General features: G+C 32.8%; 3 protein-coding genes across 3 annotated transcripts; 2 read left to right on the forward strand and 1 right to left on the reverse strand.

The window, feature by feature from the left end:
* The first annotated feature begins 1631 nt into the window (after nt 1-1631).
* On the forward strand, nt 1632-3199 carry LOC114196184 (NAC domain-containing protein 2-like). Its single transcript, XM_028086744.1, has 3 exons — nt 1632-1932; nt 2012-2289; nt 2379-3199. The coding sequence occupies exons 1-3, from the start codon at nt 1773-1775 to the stop codon at nt 2784-2786; spliced, it is 846 nt and encodes a 281-aa protein (XP_027942545.1). The 5' UTR covers nt 1632-1772; the 3' UTR covers nt 2787-3199.
* An 8564-nt stretch (nt 3200-11763) lies between these two features.
* On the forward strand, nt 11764-12965 carry LOC114196185 (NAC domain-containing protein 2-like). The gene is made up of 3 exons (XM_028086745.1): nt 11764-12033; nt 12113-12390; nt 12480-12965. Exons 1-3 carry the CDS (start codon nt 11874-11876, stop codon nt 12885-12887), a joined length of 846 nt encoding a protein of 281 aa, XP_027942546.1. The 5' UTR covers nt 11764-11873; the 3' UTR covers nt 12888-12965.
* Nucleotides 12966-13886: 921 nt separating this feature from the next.
* Nucleotides 13887-18032, reverse strand: LOC114196183 (aspartic proteinase Asp1-like). Its single transcript, XM_028086743.1, has 8 exons — nt 17778-18032; nt 15975-16092; nt 15568-15791; nt 15217-15441; nt 14967-15108; nt 14552-14752; nt 14387-14459; nt 13887-14131 (listed from the first exon to the last, which is right to left on the reverse strand). The coding sequence occupies exons 1-8, from the start codon at nt 17993-17995 to the stop codon at nt 14022-14024; spliced, it is 1311 nt and encodes a 436-aa protein (XP_027942544.1). The 5' UTR covers nt 17996-18032; the 3' UTR covers nt 13887-14021.
* Nucleotides 18033-26111: the final 8079 nt, after the last annotated feature.

A 26111-nucleotide genomic window follows, 5' to 3' on the forward strand; every position in this document is an offset into this window, starting at 1 on the left:
TGAATTTAGTTAGGGTCAACTTGATCGAAATTTGGTCTGGACTAACTCGATTGAATTCAGTCGAGGCCATCTTGGCCGAGTACAACCAAATTTTGGCCGAATTCATCATAGTCAAAATTTGGTTGATTCGACCCTAACTGAAATTAAGCCAAGTAGACCTAGCCAAAATTCGACCGAATTGACCTATCCGAATTCCACAAAGTCATCCCCAACCAAAATTGGCTGAATGAGGCGGAGTTGGCCTGACCAAGATTCGACCAAATTTGGCCAAATCGACCTTGGTCGAAGTTGACCGAGTCAATCCCAACCTAAATTTGGTCATATTGAACTGAGTTTACGTTGGCTAAAATTTGGCCGAATTCAGTCTAGTTGGTTTGATCAAAATTTGATTGAATTTAAATATTTTAAGTTGATTATTATATTTTTTAAATTTAATTTTAAAATTTTATATATCAAAATAAATATTGTTAAAATAAAATTTTATCCCATAAGATAAATTCAATTATTTTATCCAAACAAGAAATTGAAATGTAAGTATTCCAATTACCTACTCTCTTCAAACATATTATTTAAGAAATGAAAGAAATTCAATTATAAGAATTTCAGATACACTGCATTTCGATTTTTTATTTAGAAAATTGTTGAAATACTTCTTTCGATCACGATATAAGAATCTACATATCATATGAGGAGAATACATCTAACAGTTTTATCCCTAAGTTGATCCTAAATGTGTCCAAAAGCATGAACCCAACCTCAAATGAAAAATAAAAAAAAAATGAGAAAACAGATAAATTAAACTACAAAAAAAGAAGAAGAAAATTTACCCAACTCAATACCAGAATCTAATCAACCCAAAAATTTAGAAAAGATATAAAATGTTTAAGTTCTAAAAGGATAAGCAAAATACTTTAAATCTATTTAAAAATTTCTTCAAAATATTATTTTATTATCCATTATAATTAAACTTGTTTCTTTTAAACCTAAGAATATTGATCTTCGAGCGTGCGGATCACAAATCATAAAACGGGGACAAAACCAAAATATAACATCATTATTATACTTAGTATGGTTAAGAATTAATCAAAAAAAATATTAAAAAAAGAGAATAGGATATACAAACAAGTATTCTTCGACGATTTCTTTTAATTACTTAAAAAATCATTTAAAAAAGAGTGCAAAAAGTGGACCAAGAAGAAATGTCGTCGGCGCCATGCTTAAGTTCCACGATATGTTGACACGAGGCACACCGCCATTGGGTAGGGCAAGGAGCACGACACATTTTTGTGGGCACACACTAAACTAAACGCAATAATGGTTGGTCGTTTCGCAAAAACAGTCAACCGAGGCTAATTACTAGGGAGCCGACATTTGAAAATAAACGTAAGCGATGACAGAATCATAAAAAAGTAGAACAGTCTCACGTGCGTCACATCCATTTATCCACTACCACGTGGCGAGCCCTGCCTAGTTCGAATGAAACTTGTCACACTGATTACGTCATTTGTTATTTTTTTTTAATTATATTAAATTTGTTCAATGGATTTGGCCTCCATCTCCTCAACGCACGTGTGAAATTCACTTTGTTTGTTTTCTCTCCCCACGCTATAAAACCCACCCAAGGGATCCTCTTTCACATGTTTCAAGTCAGAGCAAAGTAGAGCCAACAACATTCACCAACAAAAACAACTGCAACATTAACGCAAGAAGCTTGCAAATCAGAAGATCTTTCAGTTAACGAAACAACACACAAGCGAGAAGAGGAAAAGCAAATGAAGGGAGAATTAGAGTTGCCACCAGGGTTCAGGTTTCACCCCACGGATGATGAATTGGTGAACCACTATCTGTGTAGGAAATGCGCTGGTCAACCAATTGCTGTTCCTATCATCAGAGAGGTCGATTTGTACAAGTTTGATCCATGGCAGCTTCCAGGTCCGTTTAATTTCATCTGCCTTTCGTATAATTTCAATTTCTATCATTCAATTCACTCATCATGATATTCTGCATGCAGAAATTGGATTTTACGGCGAGAAAGAATGGTACTTTTTTTCTCCTCGGGACCGCAAATACCCAAACGGCTCACGGCCGAACCGGGCCGCCGGAAGTGGGTATTGGAAGGCCACCGGCGCCGATAAACCGATCGGAAAGCCGAAGGCGCTTGGGATAAAGAAAGCTCTGGTTTTTTACTCGGGAAAAGCCCCCAAAGGAGAGAAAACCAATTGGATCATGCACGAATATCGGCTGGCCAATGTTGACCGATCAGCCTCCAAGAAAAACAACAACCTGAGGGTATGTTTAGATTTGATTTGCTTTGTTTTATTTTGTTGTTTTGATTTGGTTTGTTTGAAAAAGTTTCTGATTTTGGTGTTACGGTGCAGCTTGACGATTGGGTGTTGTGTCGAATTTACAACAAGAAAGGGAAGATTGAGAAATACAACACGGGGGCACCGAAATCGGAGGCTGGGGTGGTTTATAATTTTGAGCACGAGACGAAGCCGGTGATTGAGAAGCTTAGGAATGAGCAATTGTTTATGGAGAGTTCAGATTCGATGCAGAGGTTGCAGAGTGAGTCGAGTGGTTCAGAGCAGGTGGTTTCGCCGGACGTGAGGTGGGAGAGAGAGGTGCAGAGCCACCAGAAATGGAATGACATAAGCCTACAGCTAGAAAACGCGTTTGATTTTGGATACAACTACTTTGACAACAATAATAACCTTTCGGTGGATGACCCTTTTGGGAGTGTTGAGTACCAAATGCAGGACGTGCTGTTGGAAGCCCTATTGATGTGAAAATGAAAGCTTTTGAACAAGGGGGCTTCATTACGTGCATTATGGGACCCCCTACCCCTAAAATATCTTCATTATTTTTGTAGAGTCAGCATTGGTTTGCGATTGCATTCACCTAACTACTACAACATGTGGAGCCAGGCTTAGTGTGTGAACCGAGCTGAGGTGAACGTGTCGTAAGTATTCTTGTTCATTGTTCTAGAGAGGTCAGGGAACGTTGGATTCGGGTGAAATGGGTGTGAAGAAACACAGAAGAAAGGAAAATGAGTAAAGGAGATGTTGGAGGGTTAATGTGTAGGTGTAGGGACTTCACTAGGAAAATTCTTGTTCCATTGGTATTGGAGTATGATTTTTTCATATATTTGTAATATACAACTTCTACTTTTCAATTCAAAGAATGGAAATTGTGCAGTCTATCTTGGTGTCAGTTCGTCATTCTATATATTTTGCTATTTGTCTTTATCTCCCAAGTAAATGACTTAATCATAGACAGAAAAGAACTAACAGCTGACAATGATATTAATAAATAAGTTGATCAGGTTTATGGACTTATTGTGCATATAAACTGTGTATAATTAAGGATGTTACAATCTATAAATCTGAAAATGTTGATAGTAAAAATGAATACTCTTTGGAGCAATATGTAAGAGTAACTTCACGGCTGGTTACTTGAGTACTCTGCTTGAATGTAAGATATCTTGGTTTATTACAGTTTCAACTTTCTTTCTTCTTCGGTTACAAACGCGACAACCACGGTGATATTTTTTATTAAATTATTTAGTAAAATTAATATGTCAACTTTTTTTCTTTTATTATTCTCATATATTTTTGGTAACTAAAGCATGGGAAAGAAAGTTTAAAATCAACGACTACTATGTTCAGTTCGTCATCCGGAATTAATTTTTATTTAATGGTTTTTTACCATCCTACTACTATACTTGAATAATAAATAATTTTAATAATAAAAAGTAATTAGCTAATAAATTGATCAATAAATTAAACACTTTTGATAATTAAATTAATTTAAAAAAATTATATTTGGTCTCTAAATTAATATTTAAAATAATTTATGTTATGAATTAATTTTTAAATTAGTTAAATATTAATTATTGAAGTTTTGATTATAAAAAGGATTGGTTTTTAAATTATTTTCTAATTAGAAATTAGTTTCTAAATATATTTTTGTTATTAAAATAGATAATTATTAAAGAGTTTTCTTGCTATGTACATTTGCCTTATTTTATTATAATATAATCTTGTACATGTTTAGAATATGTAATATTATAAATTTGTCATTACTTTTAACTTAGTATGATAAAAATGTTTATTTATTTTATTTGAATTAATTAAATAATTGAATTTATATTTTTATTTTATAATGAGGGTAAACAATTTTTAAATGTATTAGATTAAGAGATTTCAATTTAGTCTTTTTAGATAAGATTTTAAATTTAAATTATACAAACAAAAAAGTAAGTCTAAAAGAATAGATTTTATCAAACATATGTTAAAGATTTCATTAATTATTAATAAAATCAATGAAATTGAAATTTTGAAGACCACAAATCCTCGTCCTACCTATCTATCTATTATTATTAATATCTTCTATGACATGGGTCACCCTTCCAAAATTTCCTTCCATTTTTTGTTATTTATGTATTTTTTTACATTAACTTCCCATGATCCAATTGTCCATAATCTTACTTTTTCATATATATACATATATATATATATATATATATATATATATATATATATATATATATATATATATATATATATATATATATATATTTAAGAATTTGTCAGTTGGATAAATTCATAAGACTTATCATCAAAGAGATCTAAACTGTCCATATAAAAGAGCATAACCACCTTTAATTTAAATCTTTAAGGCTTAGTATTTGTAAGTCTTTTTTCTTCTTATATTACTCTATTCTTTTATTTTTATTTAATACTAGATTTTCAACTTATCTTGCTTTCAAGTGTGAATTCAGTTTTATCAGGGGTTCCTTTACCATAGTAGGTCATATTTGTCTCATTCATAATGTGGTTTGTCATAATTTTTTCAATTTATCTTACTAAAAATTTTAACAATAGTATCAGTCTAGTTTATCTTCGTGACCAACTCAGATGTAGACAAACATGTCATGTTGAGTTAAAAAAATTATAGTAAAGTTCAACTCACATAATTAGAAATCCAAGTATGAGTTGAAAGTTTCACTTTAGATACAAATGAGAAAATTTTTTCAGTTATAAGTTTTTTGGGTTAAATGTAATGATCATGCTATCTTATTTGTTTTTGCTAAAGTCGTTTATGATTTAAATTCCTCCCGAATATATACATACATATATATATATATATATATATATATCCAAGGTTTCCAACATTTTTTTCCTTATCTTTACATTAAGAATATTCTTTTCTTTATTTATGCTCATACAATATTAAGTTTTACGAGAATGCATTCTTCTCTCTCATTATTTTTTTTTGTTCATTTTCACATTATCCACCTTTGCTATCTTAATGCAAAAATAAGTTAATTTTTTTTGTATGCTTAATATGCCTTATCTGTTGTACAATAAGCAACAGAAAAGAAAAAAAACTCAAGGTGATGATTAATTATGATAAAAGAAAAAAAAACTGAAAAGAAAAGTATTGGTTAAAGGTAAAAGTTACGTTAAACTATAAAATCTAAAGGGTAGACAATTATAGACAATTTATACAAAAAAGAGTAGAGCTTTATAAAGTTGAAATGAAATCTTAAAGAAATGCTACAAATTACAACAAATGTTAGACGTATAGTATATAAAGTAGTGAGAAAGAACTAGGTGACTACCTCATCTAAAAATGATCATACTTTTGATGACCTTAGAATGGAAATTGCAAAAGTTGTGATGAAGCAACTTTTCCAATATGAATCCTACGATTTTGGACTTGTAGAAGTTAATCTTGGTTATTATTATGAAGCGATTTCATGAATTTTTTTTATGAGATAAAATATTATTATTTACTGAAATAATGATAAATACAATAAGATTAAAGTCTCTAAATCTTTGAGGATATTTTTCGAAATAATCTAGATAATTAAAAAAAAAAATCTTGGAGACAATCTTATAAATAATATAACAAGAAAATCAGTCATATAGGTTTGGAATGAACGAAAGTCTTAGCAAATTAATTGAAATTTATTTAATTAATTTTATGTTTCTATTTATAAATTAAGAGAATGATAATTATGGAAGAACTAGATGATCGATCTATCCTTTTATTTTTATTTCTTTATTTCTTTTACTATTTCTTAAACCCATTTACTGTATACATTTTAAACCCTTTTCTACATATTTTTATAATTATTGTTCTAAATCAAATTCTTGCACAAGATTCATTGAAATATATGATTTGATTAGCTTAACTCTTTCTATTTTTATTCACTCTTTACAAAGAATAAAATTTATAAGATAGCTCCAACAACAATTTATCATATACTCAATTATAAAAGAAACTGGTAAAAGCTTAGAAAAAACAACAAAACATGTATGGTAGCTAAAGAGAACAAATTCTTTTCGATTAAAACAATTTGTTTTTTGTTTTTGTTTTTGTTTTTGTAATATATATTCAAAAACTATTAAGTAACGTTAATATTTTCTAGATCTTTAAATAATTGATTAATATCTATAATTATATAAATTAAGAAAAAATGACTTACAATTTTGGTAAATCGAAGAAGATTAAATAAAAAAGTGAAACTATCAATCTACGAATTCTACCATGTTATTTCTGAAATTACATTTGAGACACAGAAATGAGAGTGACAAAGCTGAAGTCAATATCGTTGGCAACTGGCAATAAGGATGAAGAAGGTTCCGAGAAGGCGTGGTGAGTGTTCCACATTAAATTAATGGAAACAACGATGTTCATTTCACTTGGACCAACCGCATCACCTACATTTTTTTTTTCTTTTTCATTTTTATACTGCTTTAGTCCCTATCAAATTAGTTTTAAATTGATTTCCACTATTTCCTAAACAGGTTTTACTACTTATTTCCCAAGTAAAACCTATACTGCCACACGACAAAATATCCCATTCCAAACACCCTCAATCAATATAACACTATTAAATGGAAGAACCAAGACTGGTTAAAGTTTATACATACTCATAATAATAACAATAATCACTGAATTTTGACTCTTTAAACCTATCATTAAAGTTTAATTATTGAATTCGTAAGTTTAGGAGTGCGATTTTCTACTGTTTTTTTTTCCTCAACTGAATATTAAAAGTGAAGTATGGTACTTTTTTTTTAAATATATTTTAAAATATTAAAATTAGTATCTATTATCAAATATATTTTGAAGGCACAACAAAAATAATAAAAAAACCAGTGAAAAATCTGAATTCGTAAATTTAGTTTAATTTGAGAGTTATATTCATTAAGCATTTATGTGTAATCTTCTGCATAGAAAAAGTTAAATTTCTTATTAATACATTTTTCATCTCCAGAGAATTAGTCATCACCCTATGTATGCAGAGACCAAATCCAAATCATCTTGAGAAACAAAATTTCGATATAGAGAAATGTGAGAGTTGGTGCAGTTACAATTGGAATTAAAATGCAATAAAATATTTACCAAACATCATAAAGTGAAATTTTACATCCAAAATATTATAACATTGGGTATCTAAGTTTTTCCTAATAAAGAATGATCTAATTATGTGCAGAACTTGGAGCTGTGAAGAAAAGAGGAAAATAGAAAAGTGGAAGTCAAAGGATTTTCAAAAGGTTTTGATGCAAGTTGGGAAAATTGAAAAGAAAGGGACAATGATACGAGTGGAGGAATAAAAAAAGGGTGTGATGTATCATAATTCATTTAAATATCTTATACCTAATCATCTTATAATATCTCCCCAAATAAATATGAAGGAAAGATCCAGGTATCTTCCACACACACACCATCATCATAAGTCATGCATTACGTTTCTTCGATTGAATCTGAATTTTTTAATCCACTTTCTAACTCCTCTTACACATCACATCACATATGAAGTCGGGACACACCATATTAACATATTAACGGCGTATATCGTGTTTAACATGTATCGGACACACATAGACATATGTATTAATAAAGTGTCCAATTTGAAAGATATTTTTTTGTTTTTGACATAATTTTGACACGACTCTAACACAATGTTAATAATCACAAATTCAATGATTTTCTAAAAAATCCAAAAACTTGTAAACTTATCAAATAAGTTTCTATTATGATTATAAAAATAAGAGAAAAATCATATATGATCACTATTTTTCACTTTTTGAATATTAGATAAATAGATTAGATTCATTTTTGTGTTAGTTGGCAATATATTAGTTAAAAGTTTGAAACTAATATGTATATATATGTTGTGTCCCTGTGTCTTATGTTTTTTCAATTTAACTGTATTTCTATATTCACGTATATATCGTGTCCGTATCTGGAATTCAAAGCATCCCAAGTCGAGATGACAAATAAACCTGTCCCCGTGGGTATTGCTCGAATCCGTTCCTGTTTTGACGGGAAAATTCCTGCATTGACTAGGTATGAGTATGGGTACGGAAAATCCCTAACTTTTTCAATTGGGTATGGAGATGAGTATGTGGATGTACATATCCCCGCCATAATATCCATCACCGTTTAAATTATTAAAATATTCACAATTAATTAAGTAACCTCATATATATATATATATATATATATATATATATATATATATATACTTTTTATTTTTTATTTCTTCTAATTGTTTGGTTTGTCTTGAAACTCATTCGCATCTCTACTATATTTTTCATCTTATCATAATTTTTATGTAATTATGTTAAAATGATGCATGTCAATTAAAATAATTTTATGTCTCAATTTGAATATTTCTATTATTTTTTAATATTTTTATTTATTGTATATTTTTCTTTTCACATGAGAATGTTTAATACTCTCAATTTAAGTGTTTAATAGCACAAACCTTTCATTTACTAGGTAATATAAAAAAAATTCTTTACTTATTATTATTAATTTTTGTTTTATTTGAATAACTCTTTTGTTTCGCTAAAATAATTTTTGTTATTTCTCAACCATTGAGTATATATGTTGATATTTGAAGAGTTTTCTTAGATCTTTAAGATATTTTTCATCTTATCATACCCTTAATTATACATTTTCTTTGTGCGATTTTTTTCAATAGTCTCTCAAATTGTTTCTAAACATTTGTTAATTTTTTAATATTATTTGTTGTTTATTTTCATCATGTAGAATATTATTTTGATATATTTTATCTAATTATTTTTATTTTCTAACTCATTATCAATCATACTGTAATTTTGTCACTATAATTGTATAAATAATTTTTATTTACTACAATATAAAATTTAATGCAATTGTCATGAATATTTTTTTTATCACCATCCAACATAGATTGGAGTTCAAAAGATACAAGATCTATGTTAGAAATTTATTATTATGTTTACTATTTGTTCTTTGCATCATTTTGATCGAGTAATGTATTATAACTTTTGTTACTGAAAAGAGATTCATTAGAATTTAAAAAATTAAAGTAAATAAACATTTAAAATATATTTTAATTTGAATATTTGTTTCCTTTTATATTTTTTTTTAAAATATTTTTAAATTTTATCAACTAGATTTCATTAATGTTTGCAAATTTAATAAATATTTTGGTTCTCATAAAATTTTATTTGGTCTTCTAATATAAAATATAAACAATTATAATTTATTTCAAAGTATTTGATATCGAAGAAACAACATCCTCCTAATATTGAATATTTGATAATATTTTGTTTTCTTTAACATAATTTTTGATTATTTTATAAAAATCAATTAAAATTAATATTGAAGCAGTAAGAAAATGGGCAGGGGTATGGCTACGAGAGTATACCCGTTACCCGATAGGGATGAGGACGAGAGAAAAGTTTGATACCCATTGAATTTGAATATAAAGATGAGGATAAATTTTTTTATGGGAACTGAGTATAAGATAGTAAAACTCGTCCCGTTCCTATAATACCTTCTATTTTTCTATATTCCCATTCATTTTAATAGGAAAAACTTTTCATAAAAATTTGTCGCAAAGTGAGCATAAGAAAAAGTTGCAGCATTTTCATAATTTGTCTAATGTTTCTGACCATTGCATGCATGCATCCTGTTTCTTTGGTGTAAGTGCCACAACATTGGTCTTCTTTTTATGCTAAACATAGTAAGACAGCTGAAATAAGTCTAACTCAATTATATAGTTGCCAAAGAAATGCACTGTCTAATAGTTATAGGTATTTGTCATGACAAGAAAATAAATGTTTTTTAATTCCCCTAACAAAAATAAAACGTATTGAATATGCAGCATTAGTAATTAAACTGTGATGGGACCCAACATAACACAATGTTGATTTTTCGCATCACAGGCCACTGTCACATATATGTTAATTAAGAAATAATTAAGAAAGGGTTGTGATTCATGAACCGAAGATTCAATGAATATTTAATGTGATGGAGTAGATAACAGTGATAGAAATAGTAAGAAAAGGAAAACGTGTGAAGACTATTCTTGTGGTTGGCGAAGGGTGTGTTCAATATCTTGGAGGACAAGAACCTAAAAAAGAACGAAACAGTGGTTGTTATCGGTGTGTTACAGATGGAAAATGCAGGTAGGTGATGACGATGATTTGCATACGTTTGCGCCAATAAACTATTTTGACGTATTGTTTGTAAGCGGGGCGTTGAATTAGGGTTATAGGTCGTCTGCCATCACCATGATGGATTAATGTGCTGGAAATCTTTTGTTAGTTAAATTGTAATAAAATATTATATAATTAAAAAAATATTAATTTAGTTTTGATTACAGAAATATAAGAACAAAATATTTATCTAAAAAAATATATCAATGAAAATGATATGTGAATTTTATTTCTCAAAAAAAAAAACTATTTTGTATATATATATCATCCTTTGATTAATAATGATTGAGAATAATAAATTTGTTCAAGATAACAATTATTGAATATGATGTAAACAATGATTTTTACAGTTAAATTTGTTCATGTATTCTATCTAAGAGTGGCTTGATAAGAAAAGTGACTAAGAAGTATGTATTTTTGAATTGCAAGTCTGAAAACATAACTTGAAATTGAATAACTTGGTTATATAATTAAGTTATTTTCAATTTACATAAAAATATATAAATTTTTAGCTTAATGTTTAGAATTTCCTGATCAATTATATATATATATATATATATATATATATATATATATATATATATATATATATATATATATATATGGAATGTAATGAAGTATATGGGCGTTAACATAATGCAAAACCTCCAAGTTGGCTTTTGAACATAAAACAAACATTTCGAACAAAGCAGCACTCCCACACTTGACTTTCCATACATTTCGTCAATGATCTAGCTGCAGAAAAGAGACGTACTTTCTACAAATTCACCGTTTTTTCTTCCTCTTAAACTCGTAAATTGTGGCCATATTTGAGTAAGAAACTTCCATATTTACACTGCTTCTGTACAAAATCCGTCGTGGGTGCCTTGGTTAAGATTCAGAATATGAAACATGGCACAACGCAATTGGGCAGAGCAAGAAACACGACACATTTGGTTGTGTGGACACTGGACTAAACACAACCTTTGTCGTTTAGCGTAAACACTCAACCGTGGCTAATAACTATAGAGCCCACGTTTTGGAAAATAAAGGCTAGTGCCTCAAAATTTGACGTAAGCGATGACAGAATCATCCAGAAAGCGAAACACTTATCCACTGCCACGTTGTGACTGCGTCCTAGCTAGGTAGAGCGAAACTTGTCATACAAATTACATTGTTTTCTTTATTTTCTTTTAAATTTGTCAAACAGATTTGCCCTCCACCTCACCAACCCACGTGTTCAAACTCACTCTCTTCCTTTTTATCCCGTCGCACTATAAAACCCACCTACTCTATTCTTTCATACATTTCAAGTAACAAAGCAAAGCAGAGCCAACAACAACTACTACAACAGCTAAAACACATAAGCGAGGAGAGGAAAAGCAAATGAAGGGAGAATTAGAGTTGCCACCAGGGTTCAGGTTTCACCCCACGGATGATGAATTGGTGAACCACTATCTGTGTAGGAAATGCGCTGGTCAACCAATTGCTGTTCCTATCATCAGAGAGGTCGATTTGTACAAGTTTGATCCATGGCAGCTTCCAGGTTCGTTTAATTTCATCTGCCTTTCGTATAATTTCAATTTCTATCATTCAATTCACTCATCATGAGATTCTGCGTGCAGAAATCGGATTTTACGGCGAGAAAGAATGGTACTTTTTTTCTCCTCGGGACCGCAAATACCCCAACGGCTCACGACCGAATCGCGCCGCTGGAAGTGGGTATTGGAAGGCCACCGGCGCCGATAAACCGATCGGAAAACCGAAGGCGCTTGGGATAAAGAAAGCTCTGGTTTTTTACTCGGGAAAAGCCCCCAAAGGAGAGAAAACCAATTGGATCATGCACGAATATCGGCTGGCAAATGTTGACCGATCAGCCTCCAAGAAAAACAACAACCTGAGGGTATGTTTAGATTTTATTTGCTTTGTTTGATTTTTGTTGTTTTGATTTGGTTTGTTTGAAAAGTTTCTGATTTTGGTGTTATGGTGCAGCTTGACGATTGGGTGTTGTGTCGAATTTACAACAAGAAAGGGAAGATTGAGAAATACAACACGGGGGCACCGAAATCGGAGACTGGGGTGGTTTATAATTTTGAACACGAAACGAAGCCTGTGATTGAGAAGCTTAGGAATGAGCAATTGTCTACGGAGAGTTCAGATTCGATGCAGAGGTTGCAGACTGAGTCGAGCGGTTCAGGGCAGGTGGTTTCGCCGGACGTGAGGTGGGAGAGAGAGGTGCAGAGCCACCAGAAATGGAATGACATAGGGCTACAGCTAGAAAACGCGTTTGATTTTGAATACAATTACTTTGACAACAATAATAACCTTTCGGTGGATGACCCTTTTGGGAGTGTAGAGTACCAAATGCAGGACGTGCTCATGGAAGCCCTGTTGATGTGAAAACGAAACCTTTTGGACAAGGGGGCTTCATTATGTGCATTACATGGGACCCCCCTACCCCAAAATAATTTTGTAAAGTCAGCATTGGTTTGCAATTGCATTCACCTAACTACGACTACTATCACAACATGTGGAGTCAGGCTTAGTTTGTGAACCGAACTGAGCTGCACGTGTAGTAACTATTCTTGTTTTTTGGATTCGGCTGAAATGGGTATTTGGATTAGGTGTGAAGAAAAACAGAAATAAGGGTACTGTGTAAAAGAGATTAGGAGCAGAATGATCTCAAGGTGTGGATTCATAGGTTATTGGAGGGTTAATGTGTAGCTGTAGGAACTCAACTTGGAACATTCCTGTTCCATGGTATTGGAGTATGATTTTTTCATATATTTGTAATATACAACTTGTACTTTTCAATTCGTAGTAAACAGCTGAATGAAAATTCTTCCATTCAAAGGATGGAAAAGTTGCTCGATCTATCTTGGTGTCAGAGTGTATACATCTGACACTTCGTCAGACTGTATAATATGCTAGTGTAAATAACTTTATAGCCAGAACAGAAACGATGCTATATAATAAAAGAAAAGAACTTGCAGAAAAAATTAAGGCTCAAAACAGCTGCCAATGATATTAATACTAAGTTGATAGTGTTTATGGAATTAACGAACATATAAATTGTTGATAATGTTGCCACAGTCAAATTTGAATATATCTGAAAATACAGGATTAAATAGCCGTGACAACTTTTATGGCGTTGTCTGGAGTAAGTTATGCGTTTTCGGTAGTTGGATAAAATCGTGAAAAATTACTTTCCACGGATGTTTTCCCAACGGAATGAACAACCGCAAGAGAAATATTATCTTGGGGTTTAAACTGGGGGGTATGGCAAAAGATGTGCAGTCAAACTAATGTGATATAATTTTATGAGTGGTTACTTAGTACACGTAACCAGTCCGATAAATCGCGCTAGATCTCTATAAACAATTATAGTAATGCTAGATCTCTGAATCACGTACCAATATATTAAACACATATCTGACTCTCATATTATACAATGACTTTGTTCTACAAAGTAGGACAATAGGTACTATTTGACACGATGACAGAGGAGTAATTAAGAGAAGGTATCTGGTATGTTCAAATGCTGACATCTCTGGATTTTGGAACCCGATCACAATCTGCCGATGTCCAACCGATCAACTGCTTGTCGTTGTCAAATACCATCACTTTGTTTAACATGGATATGTCTGCATAAACAGACCAGGGATTTCATAATGAAGAGTTCATTAGGTGTGTTTGGAAACTCGTCATGAAGTGAAAAATCATATCAAGAGGTGAAAGTTACAACTATTAGTATAGTGGTAAATGTGAAAATCTCATGAAATGTAAAATCAAACATGCTATGAGTTTTGGTAACTGCTATGAACGGTAAACTACAAGTGATAATATCCATCATCCAGAACCAGCATCAATAGAAAAAGAAATAATAACAACATTTCTACCTCCTATTAGGTTCAGATCGCCCATCCCTACTTCAGAGCCGTTTAGAATGCCCAAGCAAACATTTCCCATATTCTGCCACAACAAATTTATTACCATTCATACATGAAATGTGTCTGTTACGTTAAAAAATTCAATCTAGAAGGAATTCACTAGGAGGGACTCACAGATATTATCAGATATCCTTCAGGAGGGATTTCGAACTGAGCTTTACTTCTGCCATTGCTGCTGAAACTAAGCGTGATTGGCTTGAAGTATTTTCTCACTTCATATATGCTTTTGAAAGGTCTTTTGCCATGCCAACAGAGAGGAAGAGTTTGGTCACCCTGTGCTTCTTTTAGGGGCTTTCCACCTGATTCCTTCCTCAACTTCATGTGGAAATTAAACAAAAAGATCCATGTTAAATAACATGTCAATATTTTTTCGTATGATTGATTAAAGAAATAACTTATTTCTACTTTGTCCTTCTACAGACAACTCAAATCTCGCACGATGAAATTGACATGATATGATCATTGAAAAGCCTCAAACATTGTAAAATGCTTGAAATAGAAGGATTGTTAGTGAATGTTTTCAACTTACCCAAGAGATTAGTAGTTGGTAAGCATTAGAGTTGAAGTAGGTGTAAGAACTCCCAGTGTCAAAAATAGCATGAAGATTTCCAACCCCGGTCCTCTTCCCTCCGAAAAGGAGTTCAGCTGCCCCTGCTGCTGAGTAATGTTTGCTGAGACAGATCAAAGAAATGAGATCTCAGTGTTCAGAAAAAAAATAGAAACGATGAGTATACATGAGGAGAATGTAACATTAGGATAGAACTTGAAGATCTACTTACTAATCTCTGGATGACATTGGAGTCCAAGTCAGTCTAGAAGAATCATAAACTTCTCCAAAGAAGATATACCCTCCTCCCTGTGCACTCAAACAGTGTCCAACCACATTTCGCGCCAAACCCTGACTATTCAGCTGTGATGTCAAGCTAGTTTTTCCCCTGCCAAGGCCAAGCATTCCATCCAACGGGTGATGAGAAGGATCTGGAAAAATCTGATCATATCCGCATCTGCAAAACACAACGCAAACAGTGGATCATACAAAAATAGTGTTTTTGTTGTGGAAAGTTCAGATTCTGAATTAAATTTAGAGCGTAAACAAAGGAACTAAAATTGGTTTGAGATATGATACTAACCCAAGGGCCATACGAACTTTAAGTTGGACACCATTTGTAAAGTTGAGAGTGTAGACATCATGGAGAAGTACACCAAGGGATGAATAATGATCAGCATACTCAACTTCGTAGTCACATTGATGCGGAACTTCACAGTCGTAGTTATCATTATGGTGCAAGGATGCACAAAGGGCATGCCTGCATGGCACTAAGTCATTGCTGGGCCTATAAAGTGGATGTGGTGTCTGAAAATAAGCAACAATATTTGAGAGTAGTATTAGCAGGATATTGTAATCAAACAAATCAACATTACATGTGTATCTATTTGATAACATGAGCCTAGTCTCATTTGACATGACATTTGTTCAAGGAAAAACAAAACATTATGAATTTGCTAGGTGCTTCTGAACACTCATAAATCCCTTCACCTGAGAGCAACGGGAACAAGGGGCATCACATTGAAGCCACGTAAGGTCGCTACCTGTGTCAATATCAAGAAAATATGGCCTAGGTGGTTGCCCGATGTTGAGAGTGACATTATAAAACCTGTGAATGTTGAAGAAATTACAGTGACTTCACATGTATGAACATGTTCCAAGATGTGTTTAAAGAAAAAAAAAGCTTCCGAGCAATATGATATTTGAATGTGACAAAGGAAAACGGAAATGGACTCCACGCATTTACTAATTTAGGCATTCATGAACTTAGTATGATTTATATTTAAAGATTTAAATATGTTTTTAGTTTATGAATTTTAATTTTGGTTCGAGTAGTTTTTTTTATTTACTTTCTCTTAATAAAAGTTTGTATTTGATTTAATATTATATGACACTACATGTTATATTTGTTAGATGGGATAGTCGTATTAGTCTGAACTCGCTTTATGTATGATTTTCTTAACATGAGATTTGAAAAATATTAGTTCCAAAATTTTAAAACAATTATTTTAAAAGAACAAGTTAATTTTAGTTTCTTTTATATTTAAGAAAATATAACGAATTATAGTTTTAATTTAACTTTATTTTTATAATGAGAATTTTTTCGACTGTCCTTTCGGGGTTGGTTGGTTCACGTGACCAACCACAGATTCAATCTTCGTGGGTTATATCATAAATAAGTGCATTAGGTTCAATTTTTTTAATGATTATATTTTTTTACCTAGCCTGACGCGGTGAAAAAAATATCAAATTACCATTCCTATCTATACATACCAGTGTGATGATAATATCAAAATGTGATATCCAAAGAAAACTGTAAGGACCATAAAATAAATATTATTTATGAATAATAATATTTTTACAATTAAATTTTATAACTTTTTTTTATAACTTAAAGGTGATATTTTTTAAGTAATTTTAAAATATAAAAAAATAAAAAATAAAAAATAAAAGTGAAATGATATCTGTAAAAGTAATTCTCAAGATTTAATTGTTAAAAAATAGTTTTCATTATTTATATACCTTAAAATCAACGGTGAAGGAACATAAAAATTTAAAATTTAGGAAAGAGAAAAGTAAAAAATAAAATATATATTTTATTGGTAAAACAAAAATTCGCAAATTTTATAAGGACTAAACAATTCTTGCAAATTTTAAAAGGATGAAAAAAAAGAGGAAAAGAATTGTAGGAACCCAATCAAAACTTGATAGATGGACACTAAAAAATACATTTAAATTTAATTTTTTTAGTACATTTAAAAATAAATTTACATTTAAAAAATAATAACTTAAATAATAAATGAATATTATAAATCTTGCATGTAAATTGGAGAGTTTATATTTGAAATACTTATTTTAAGTTAAATTTATCGAAGAAAATTGACTCATTAACCTCCAAAATGTTAAATGAAACCTACTGAAAAAATAAAGTATTATAAGTATAGATTGATGGGAAGAAAGATAATAAAAGAGAGATGATAATGGTTGATTAAGGGCTTGAAAAAAAATAAGGAGAGTCATTCCTCTTTGTCAAATAATATATGAATCATTTAAACTTTATTATTTGAATGTGGATCAGATTAAAGATTCTCGATAATAGTTTCATGTTGATTGGTAATTAATTATTATAATTAGGAGATGTTTGAACGTAATGAGTGATCTTTCCCAGAATAAATAAAGCGAACAGAAAGAGGGTGGAAGCAGGGAAAAGGATGAAGAAAACGAGAGGAGAAAGAAAGGCATATAGAAGAGAAAGAGAAGATTGAGAGAAAAGGAAGATGTCCTTTTACGTACCCGACAGGGTAAACATTGCCGTGAACAGGGAACACCACGGCTGAACCGGAACGGAAACGGTTTAGTAGGAACGGTGATGGCGATGACGATGAAGACGAGGCTTCATCGGAACGAAACCTTCCAGCGGAACTTTTGTGTTTGGTGCCGAACCATGCTGAAGAAGTAGAGGTGGTGAAGAAGAGTAGCAGCAGCAATAATCCCCAATTGGCTGATTTCATGTTGGAATTGAGGGTAGGTTGCGTGTTTGAGGAAATGCATGAAAGGTTTATATATGAATTGAGACGATGATGTGGGTCCACAAAACATTGCTTCCATAATTCAAACTGGGATTTCTTCTAATGCATTGCTTATTCTTTCCTTCATCCCATCAAACCCCACCTCATCAAACTTTTAATACCCTTTTCACTTTTTTTGCAAAATATATTTTATAATCTTTCTTATACGAGTTCACTAGACAGACAAGAAGCATGACTGAACTCAACCACTTATGCTTTAATTTGGTTAGGTTTGTTGTATCTTGTAACCATGCAAATTAGGTACTAATTTAGAATCTAAATTATCTCTAATATTAATTACTAATTTTTAATTATTGAATAATAAGTGTTTAAATTAGTCTTTAATTTAATTTAGAGATTAATTTAAACACTAATTTTTTATACACTAGTGAGAATTTCCTTTTTACCTCGCTTTATATGTCTCGGTTGGCCAAGAACCGAAGTATATAATGGCGCGGTGGCATTTTTGCAATTCCAGCCAAGTTTTATGCCTCGGTTCAGCTAATACCCGAAGCCAAAGACAGCTATAGGCCTCGATTCGTGCAAAACCAGTGCCAAAGAGTGCTATAGGCCTCGGTCCAACAAGACCCGAAGCCAAAAAGGTCTGCATTTTTAAAAAACTGAAGTAGTCATTAGGTGTTTGGCCTCGGTCCAACAAGACCCGGTGCCAAAAAGGGGTATATGGCTTTGGTTGTTAGAGGAACCGAAGCCATAGAGTTTATTTAGGGTTTCAATTTCGCGAACCCTTCTACTTCCCCGCGCCGCGAATCTGCAACTCCTTCCTCTCTCTCTTCCCACAACTGAACCTCGACGAGAGATTTCTTGGAGGCGCACAATGAGGCGAGGGCGGCGGTGGGCGTTGAGCCGCTGCGGTGGAGCGAGCAAGTGGCGAACGTGACGAGCAAGCTGGTGTGGTACCAGAGGGACAGGATGGGGTGCCAGTTCGCCAACCTAACCGCTAGAAGCAAATTCAAGTCAAGCACCGGCGCTCGTAATGGCGGGAAACTTAAGTCGCGCACTGGTGGCAATACCGGCATGATTAGGTCATGCGGAGGTGCCGGCGATGGCATCAAGTTTAAGTCACACAACAGAGGTGGCGATGGAAGCAAGTTTAGGTCACGCACCTGAGGTTGCGGCGGAGGGAATTCTGAGTGGCGCTCCGACGATGGCGTTGGAGGCAAGTTAAGGTCACGCCCGGTGGAAAAATCAGAGTCGTGCTCCGACGATGCTGCAGGAGATGGGGCATCGGCGTGAATTTGGACGATGATGCGCGAGCCGTTATGGATGAAGCATCCCTGAACGTTTAGATCGTCGTAGAGAAGTTGTTGATTGTAGAGGATGATTTGTTGGCGAATGGGAATGCCTCGAAGAGCCACCGTTGCGCGGGTGAGCCACCGTTGACACAATGGCTTCGGTTCACAGTAGAAACGAGGTAGAAGAGTAGTTCTATGGCTTCGGTTCACACCCGAGGCCAAAAGCCATCCCTTTTGGCCTCACCCTAATATGCCTCGGTTCTGGAACCGGGGCAAAATATCAAAAACAACTGGGGCCAAAAGCCCTTACTGCACTAGTGATAGTAACTAAATTTGATAGCTAATACTAGAGATCAAATAATTAATTTTTTTTTAATTTTTAATAGAGATTATTTCAAAAACCAATAATTTTTAATTTATTAGTATTCAAATGAATCATTATAGTGACTAATTATTTTTATTTCTGAAATTAATTGTTATTCAATGATTTTCTTGTAATGATTACTCTCAAAATCACATCACAATTCACACTAACATACATATAGTTTCAAGGAAAGTCATGATGATTGCTTCTCAGCAACTATTTTCTAGCAAGTGTACTAGTACGTAGTAGTATCAACAAGTTTCGTATCCACAGGGATTTAGCAAGTATATTAATAGTTTGATTTTTGAGTTTTTTGATTTGTGATAAAGAGTGCAAGTAAAATTAGATAGTAGTAATTAGATAGATTGAATGGAGTAGGGGCTATGAATTGATTTCATCACATCTTTTTCTACTACACCACTACAATCTTGTTTACTTACTATACAAATCATTCAATGTCCTGGAGTACTCTTTCCATGTAGATCTAGGTTCATCCTTGATACACTAGAACTTAAGGACTCCAAACCCAATGTGATTCCTCAACTCCTGATAGAATGAGTCCTTGCTTTAATGTGCAAGACTCTCTTCTTCAGCATCCACTCTGGTATGCCATGGAGCATCTAGTACATGTATGATGATTTTATTGGACCACAGTTTGAGACCGATTTTCCAACTCAATCTAAACCAGTTAAATAGATGAGTGATGAAGTCGTCATTAAGCATAAATCAAACCACAAATAATTGAATGAAAGCAAAGATAAATACGAAAGGAGAAGTGAATAGAATCAAAATTGATTACATCAAACTTGGACAAGAGGGAGTTTAACTACTCATAGAATATTACAATGCAATTCCAGTAGCATCTACACATAAGATTTATACTAAGAGCACCTCTCTCTCTCTCGAGCCTCATAGACCCTATTCTATCCTACTACTACATTGTGGAGCCTCCACTCAATGCCTGAAATGAGGACACAAACTCTTTATTTATAGGAATTTTTGGGCGGTGCTTAGCCCAACTTTTGGTACGCAGCCCAACTTTTGGTACTCAGCTACAAGGATTACTTCACAAGTGGGTTTCCTTCTCAGCTTAACCCTTTGTCTTGGTGCTTAGCACATGACCTTTCCTTCTTGGAAGGGTTTTCTTGGCTGCTCAGCCTCATGGATTTGGGCTCCAGGTTTCCTTGCAAAGAGGATTTTCTCACGAGGCTTAGCTCCATTTCTTGTGCTCAACCAAAAAGTCCAAATATGTTGTCATGTCTTTTCTACTTCCATGGCTCAACTCTAGTATTGTGGCTTAGTTGCATACTTGATATTGTTTTCTATTTTTACTGCAAAACAACAAAATATCATTATAATTTCTAAAATGACATTTCTCAATATCTCATCTTGTATCTTAAGCTAAAGAGGTTTGTTTTGCACACAAATAGCACAACTGATACATGATAAATGTCGATTTCAAATGGAAAATTTACTTACTCTTGACACTTATCAAGCCCCCAAAACATCACAAAAGCCACGAGATGTAGAAATAAAATAAAAAAATGAAATTTAATAAAATAAATAATGGCCATTCAAGTTTCATTGTCATGGTGGTTTCTCTGTACCTCTAGCTTCTTTCTAAGACGGTTAGGGTTTTCTAAGCATGTCCCAAGTGACCAAAATAATCCAAACGTAAAAGTAAAGACTATTTTGCGCTAGCCAAGTTCAAACTCTCAACCACACCATCAAAGAGCATATGCACAACCAGCAAGCCATTACATGTTTCATGCTAATTCATACACATCTATGATTATATTATCACACTCCACGATCAAGCACACATGGAAAACAATTAAATAATTAAATTAACACACATAAGACTTGAACCCAAGTCCTCTCAACATAACCAAGTATTCTCAACCACTTGAGCTACTCGAACCCAAGTCCTCTTAACATAACCAAGTACTCTCAACCACTTGAGCTAGTATTGTTCCTTTTCATAACTCTCCACATCAATTGCTATAGAGATTCCTTCAATTGCATATATATTGAATAAATATTTATTTATTTATTTAATTTTCTAGGGTCTTACAAAGGTCCTTTTGATTTCATTCTAAATTGTGAAAGAGTCTATCATAGTTGGCATGTAACCTATGTGGGTGCAATAACATAGGTTTAAAAACAAAGTTTGACGCCATCATAGTTTGTTTTGGAAAACTACAAAAATACTGGAACGATAAAATGTGATCTATGAAATTAGATTTTGGGTCGAGGAGATGGTTACACATAGTGAATGTGTTAGCACCCTACAACGTATGTCCTAAAATTATACCTTTAATTAAATGTGCAGAAAGATATGTGGTTTTCAAAATATTTATTTTTTTTTCCAAAAAATAGGAAAACATTATTAAAAAAGAAACAAAATTGTTTTCATTTTTATTTTTGGGTCTGACAAGGATGTACCTCGCTCTTTGTTCGAGTTGTCATTCACACGACAAAAGGTGTCACCCAAGGGACAAACTTCTCACTTAGGCGAGAAAGCCATTGGAACTTCCTTTTTTGTTTCAAGCGAGAGCCCTTGTTGCCTAAGTGAGAATGATGTTGGTATGTTGAGACTTGAGTTGAGGTTTTTTGCATGATATATGATTTATTCTAAGATAACATATGGAAGATAAGGGAATTTCATGGAGAAATTACTTTGGTTGTAATGTAGTGTATGTAAGGTTACATTTTGACACTCTAAGTGATCATTTAGACTTACATAGAGTAGAATGGTTCATGTGGTAAGAGTAAGAGATTCTAGTCTAAAGCAAGATAATGACATTAGATGATCATGGACCGTGTGTGTGGTAGGAAGAAATTCATTGGCAATGACTCTGCAGAGTAGTAGAGGCCACCACAAGTGCAAGTTTCCAGTGAATTTGATTTCATTACATGTATCCAAATAATGGAGTTAGAGTTTCCATTATGTCACTACAACATTTTTGGCTTTAGAAAACACTAAATTTGTCCATGAATATAAAAGTGTTGCCTAATCATAGTATAGGCAATAATTTTAAAGGCATGGCTTAAATTCTTCCCTCCACATTGCTAATTCTACCTTCAACCTTCTTCCTAACTTACAACTCTTTTGTCGCAACCAAAATCACGACAAGACGATGAACTGAAAATAAAACTTGAAAAAATAGAGTTTAAAGTCACCACCATAGTTTATTCTGGAAAACTACGAAAAAACCAAAAAGATAAGACAAGGTCTGCAAAAAACTAGATTTTGTGTCTAAGGATCGGTTACGCGTGGGGAAGGTATTAGCATCCCATAACGCTCGTCCTAAGACAGTACCTTTAATTAAATATGCAAAAGTATGTGATTTTCAAAATATTTAATTTTCCCCCAAAATAATAAAACACGGTTAAAAAAGAATAAAAAAATATTTTCATTTTATTTGAGCGCGTCAAGGATGTACCTCCTTCCTATGTATTTTCATTCAAAATGAAAAATCAAGAACCACATAGTTCTAAATGAAAAAAAAAAAACCGATTTGAGAAAAGATTTGATTTATATTTGGAAAAGAGAAATTTGAGAATAGGTGTAACACGACGCGAACGACTGGACATACACTAAAAAAGTAAGTAAAAATATTTGTGTATGATTTTTAGAGTAAAATATTTGTAAATAGTAGAAAATAATGTCTCTAACAAAAAATGCCAAAGTTATGTGTAAAAAAAACACATATGGTATTAAAACAAAATATAATAAAAATTGTGAATTCACAAATAAAAAAAAGGAGTGACGTACCTTCCAAACTCTTCAATCCCTCTTCTTCTCTATCAATCTCACTCTCTTACTTTACATTACAACTACTTTTTCTACTCTTTTTTCTTTTTTTTTTCTACATTCTTCAATATGTTTTTATTTTATTTTCAAAAGATAGACAAAAAACAGGGGTGTATGTGTGAGTGGTGATGAGAAAGAATTAGAGAAGTATAGATAATTTTTTTTCGATTCTAATCCCTTTTCATATGACAAATTGTGTATTTATATCCGTAAATTGTAGTACCAATGCAATCCTAGCCTTAATTGTAATGAACAATATAAGGAAGGAATTGGTCATTATAGTAGCACGTTACAGGAATCAAATCACACCAAATCAGAGCATAATATCAATCATTATCAGTAATATTGATTCGAATAATTAGAAGAGATATTGTTTCTAATTATTATAATCATATCACTATTTTCTCTATTAGGAACAAAGGGTACAAAAAAAAAGTAGAATGAAAATATGTTAAGTTGTTGGGTCCATGAGGAGAGTTGTGGTAATTCAAAACAAAATGGGCTTATCCTTTTCTTTTCCTTTTTTCTTTTTTTCATCTCTCTCTTTTGTTTTTTCTAGAATTAAAGTTTAAAAATCTTTGAAGAAAATTTTATTTCACCTTTTTTTATTTACCATTAACAAAAAACATTATTTATTTATTTTTTATTTTTTTGAAAATAAATTTACTCACTAGGACAAAATTGGGTCTTGACACCTTTTCCTTCTCAAAAGAAAACTCCACCTTTTCGACTCCTATCATCATACACTGTTAAACACTACACACCGCTCACCATCATCGTTTCTAGGAGATTGAGGGTTGCTGCTGTTGCTAGGAAAACTAGGTCAAGTTCTCTGTGTGATTTAGAGAAAGGTTGTTCATCTCTTGTGTCTTCAAGAGAGGTGTTTTTTTCCCCTACTCTTTTGTTATCTTATTGTAATATGATATTTTTAGTGATTGAGTTAATCTCTTTATTTGAAGAGATTAATAACTGGACCTATGATCTTTTGATATGAAACAGTAGATACAATAAAGAGAGTAGGGAAGAGAAAATTGCACAAGGTATTTATATTGGTTCAGAACGTATCCCCTGAGTTGAGCTCGAGATAGGGGTTAAACACGTGGCATTCCTTGAGTTGAGCTCGGAATGACATCCCTCGAGTTAAGCTCGGGATGGCGGATGAACACGAGGAACCCTTGAGTTGAGCTCGGGTTGGTGAGTGTTGTCGGTGTGAGTGTGCTGGTTGTGGCCAGTACGGATGGGTCCAGATAGATTGTCCTCCTCAGTAGTTGACTAACGATTTTGGTAGTCTTGGGACGTTAAGAATTATGTTCGTATATGGGAACTCCACCTGGCGTTACAGTGTATGAGCCATAGTAATGGTTTCCCGCACGTGCTCTATCGGTTGTGGCTGATAGGTATGGCAACAGGTCATCTTGAGGTAATTAATGAGATTTTATTTTCTTATTTTATTTTATTATTTAAACTCATAATATCTAGCAGGGATGTTATATTGACTGACGAATTTGGTAGTCTTGGGACATTGCGAACTATGTTCGTATTTGGGAACTCCACCTGGCGTTACGGTGTATGATCCGTAATATGGTTTCTCGCACGTGCTCTATCGGTTGTGGTCGATAAGTATGGCAGCAAGTCACCTCGAAGTAATCACTAGAAGATGTAGAACACGAATAACCTAGTTGTGGCCATGTGGTATGAATTAAAAGGGATGGAATTCATTTGGGATGAATGCGTTTCCTATATATAAATGTGTTATATTTGTGTATGCCATTTTATATGCTTTATCTGTTAAGCTCACCCTATCTGCTTGTGATTGGCGATGATCGTGTACGCGGTACATGTGAACAGGTGATGTTGATGCATGTGGTTCTGGTGGAGCTTAGCGGCGGAGAGGGGATAGCTCGGGAGTTTTATCTTTGTATTATTTTATGTTTGGAAAAATAATTTGTAAAGGCTTGTGGCCTATTTGATAAGACTTCATTATTTTATTTCTGGTTTTTAGGGTACTTTAGTTATTTTATTAAATTTTAATTTTCTCGCATTTTGGGAATATTAGTTATAATAAATGAAGTTTATTTTTTTCTTTATTTTATTATTTTAAATCTGTAATATTCGGTTAGGATGTTACATTTTCACCTTCATGCTAAAGGAATTTTGACAAAGAAAGTTTAGTTTAGGTTCACCAAGGTTCAAACCCATACCATGCCAATGTCAAATCAATGCTTAACCATTTAACCAATTCATGTTTCGTGATAATTAATATAATTCTATGATTATATTATCACTTAACATGGTCGAGCTTATTGTTAAAAATAATAATAATTTAACTAACACACAATAGGCATACATAAGACTTGAACCTAAGTCCTTTCACACAATCAAAGTACTCTCAAACACATGAGCTAGCACTTTTCCACGTCATACAAGTTAGAAATAAATGCCATAAAGGCTCTCACTACCCGCATTTATTAATTAATTAATTATTTAATTAATTAAGTTTCACGGGTCTTACAAGTTGTTGCGAGCGGAGAGATTCGTAGTTGGATGGATCACGCATGTTGGACTACGGGCGGGGAGATCTGTAGAGTTGGACTACGAGCGGGGAGGTTCGTAGAGTTGGACCAC

Source organism: Vigna unguiculata, chromosome 9 (genome assembly GCF_004118075.2).
Source record: "Vigna unguiculata cultivar IT97K-499-35 chromosome 9, ASM411807v1, whole genome shotgun sequence".
Lineage (NCBI taxonomy): Eukaryota > Viridiplantae > Streptophyta > Magnoliopsida > Fabales > Fabaceae > Vigna > Vigna unguiculata.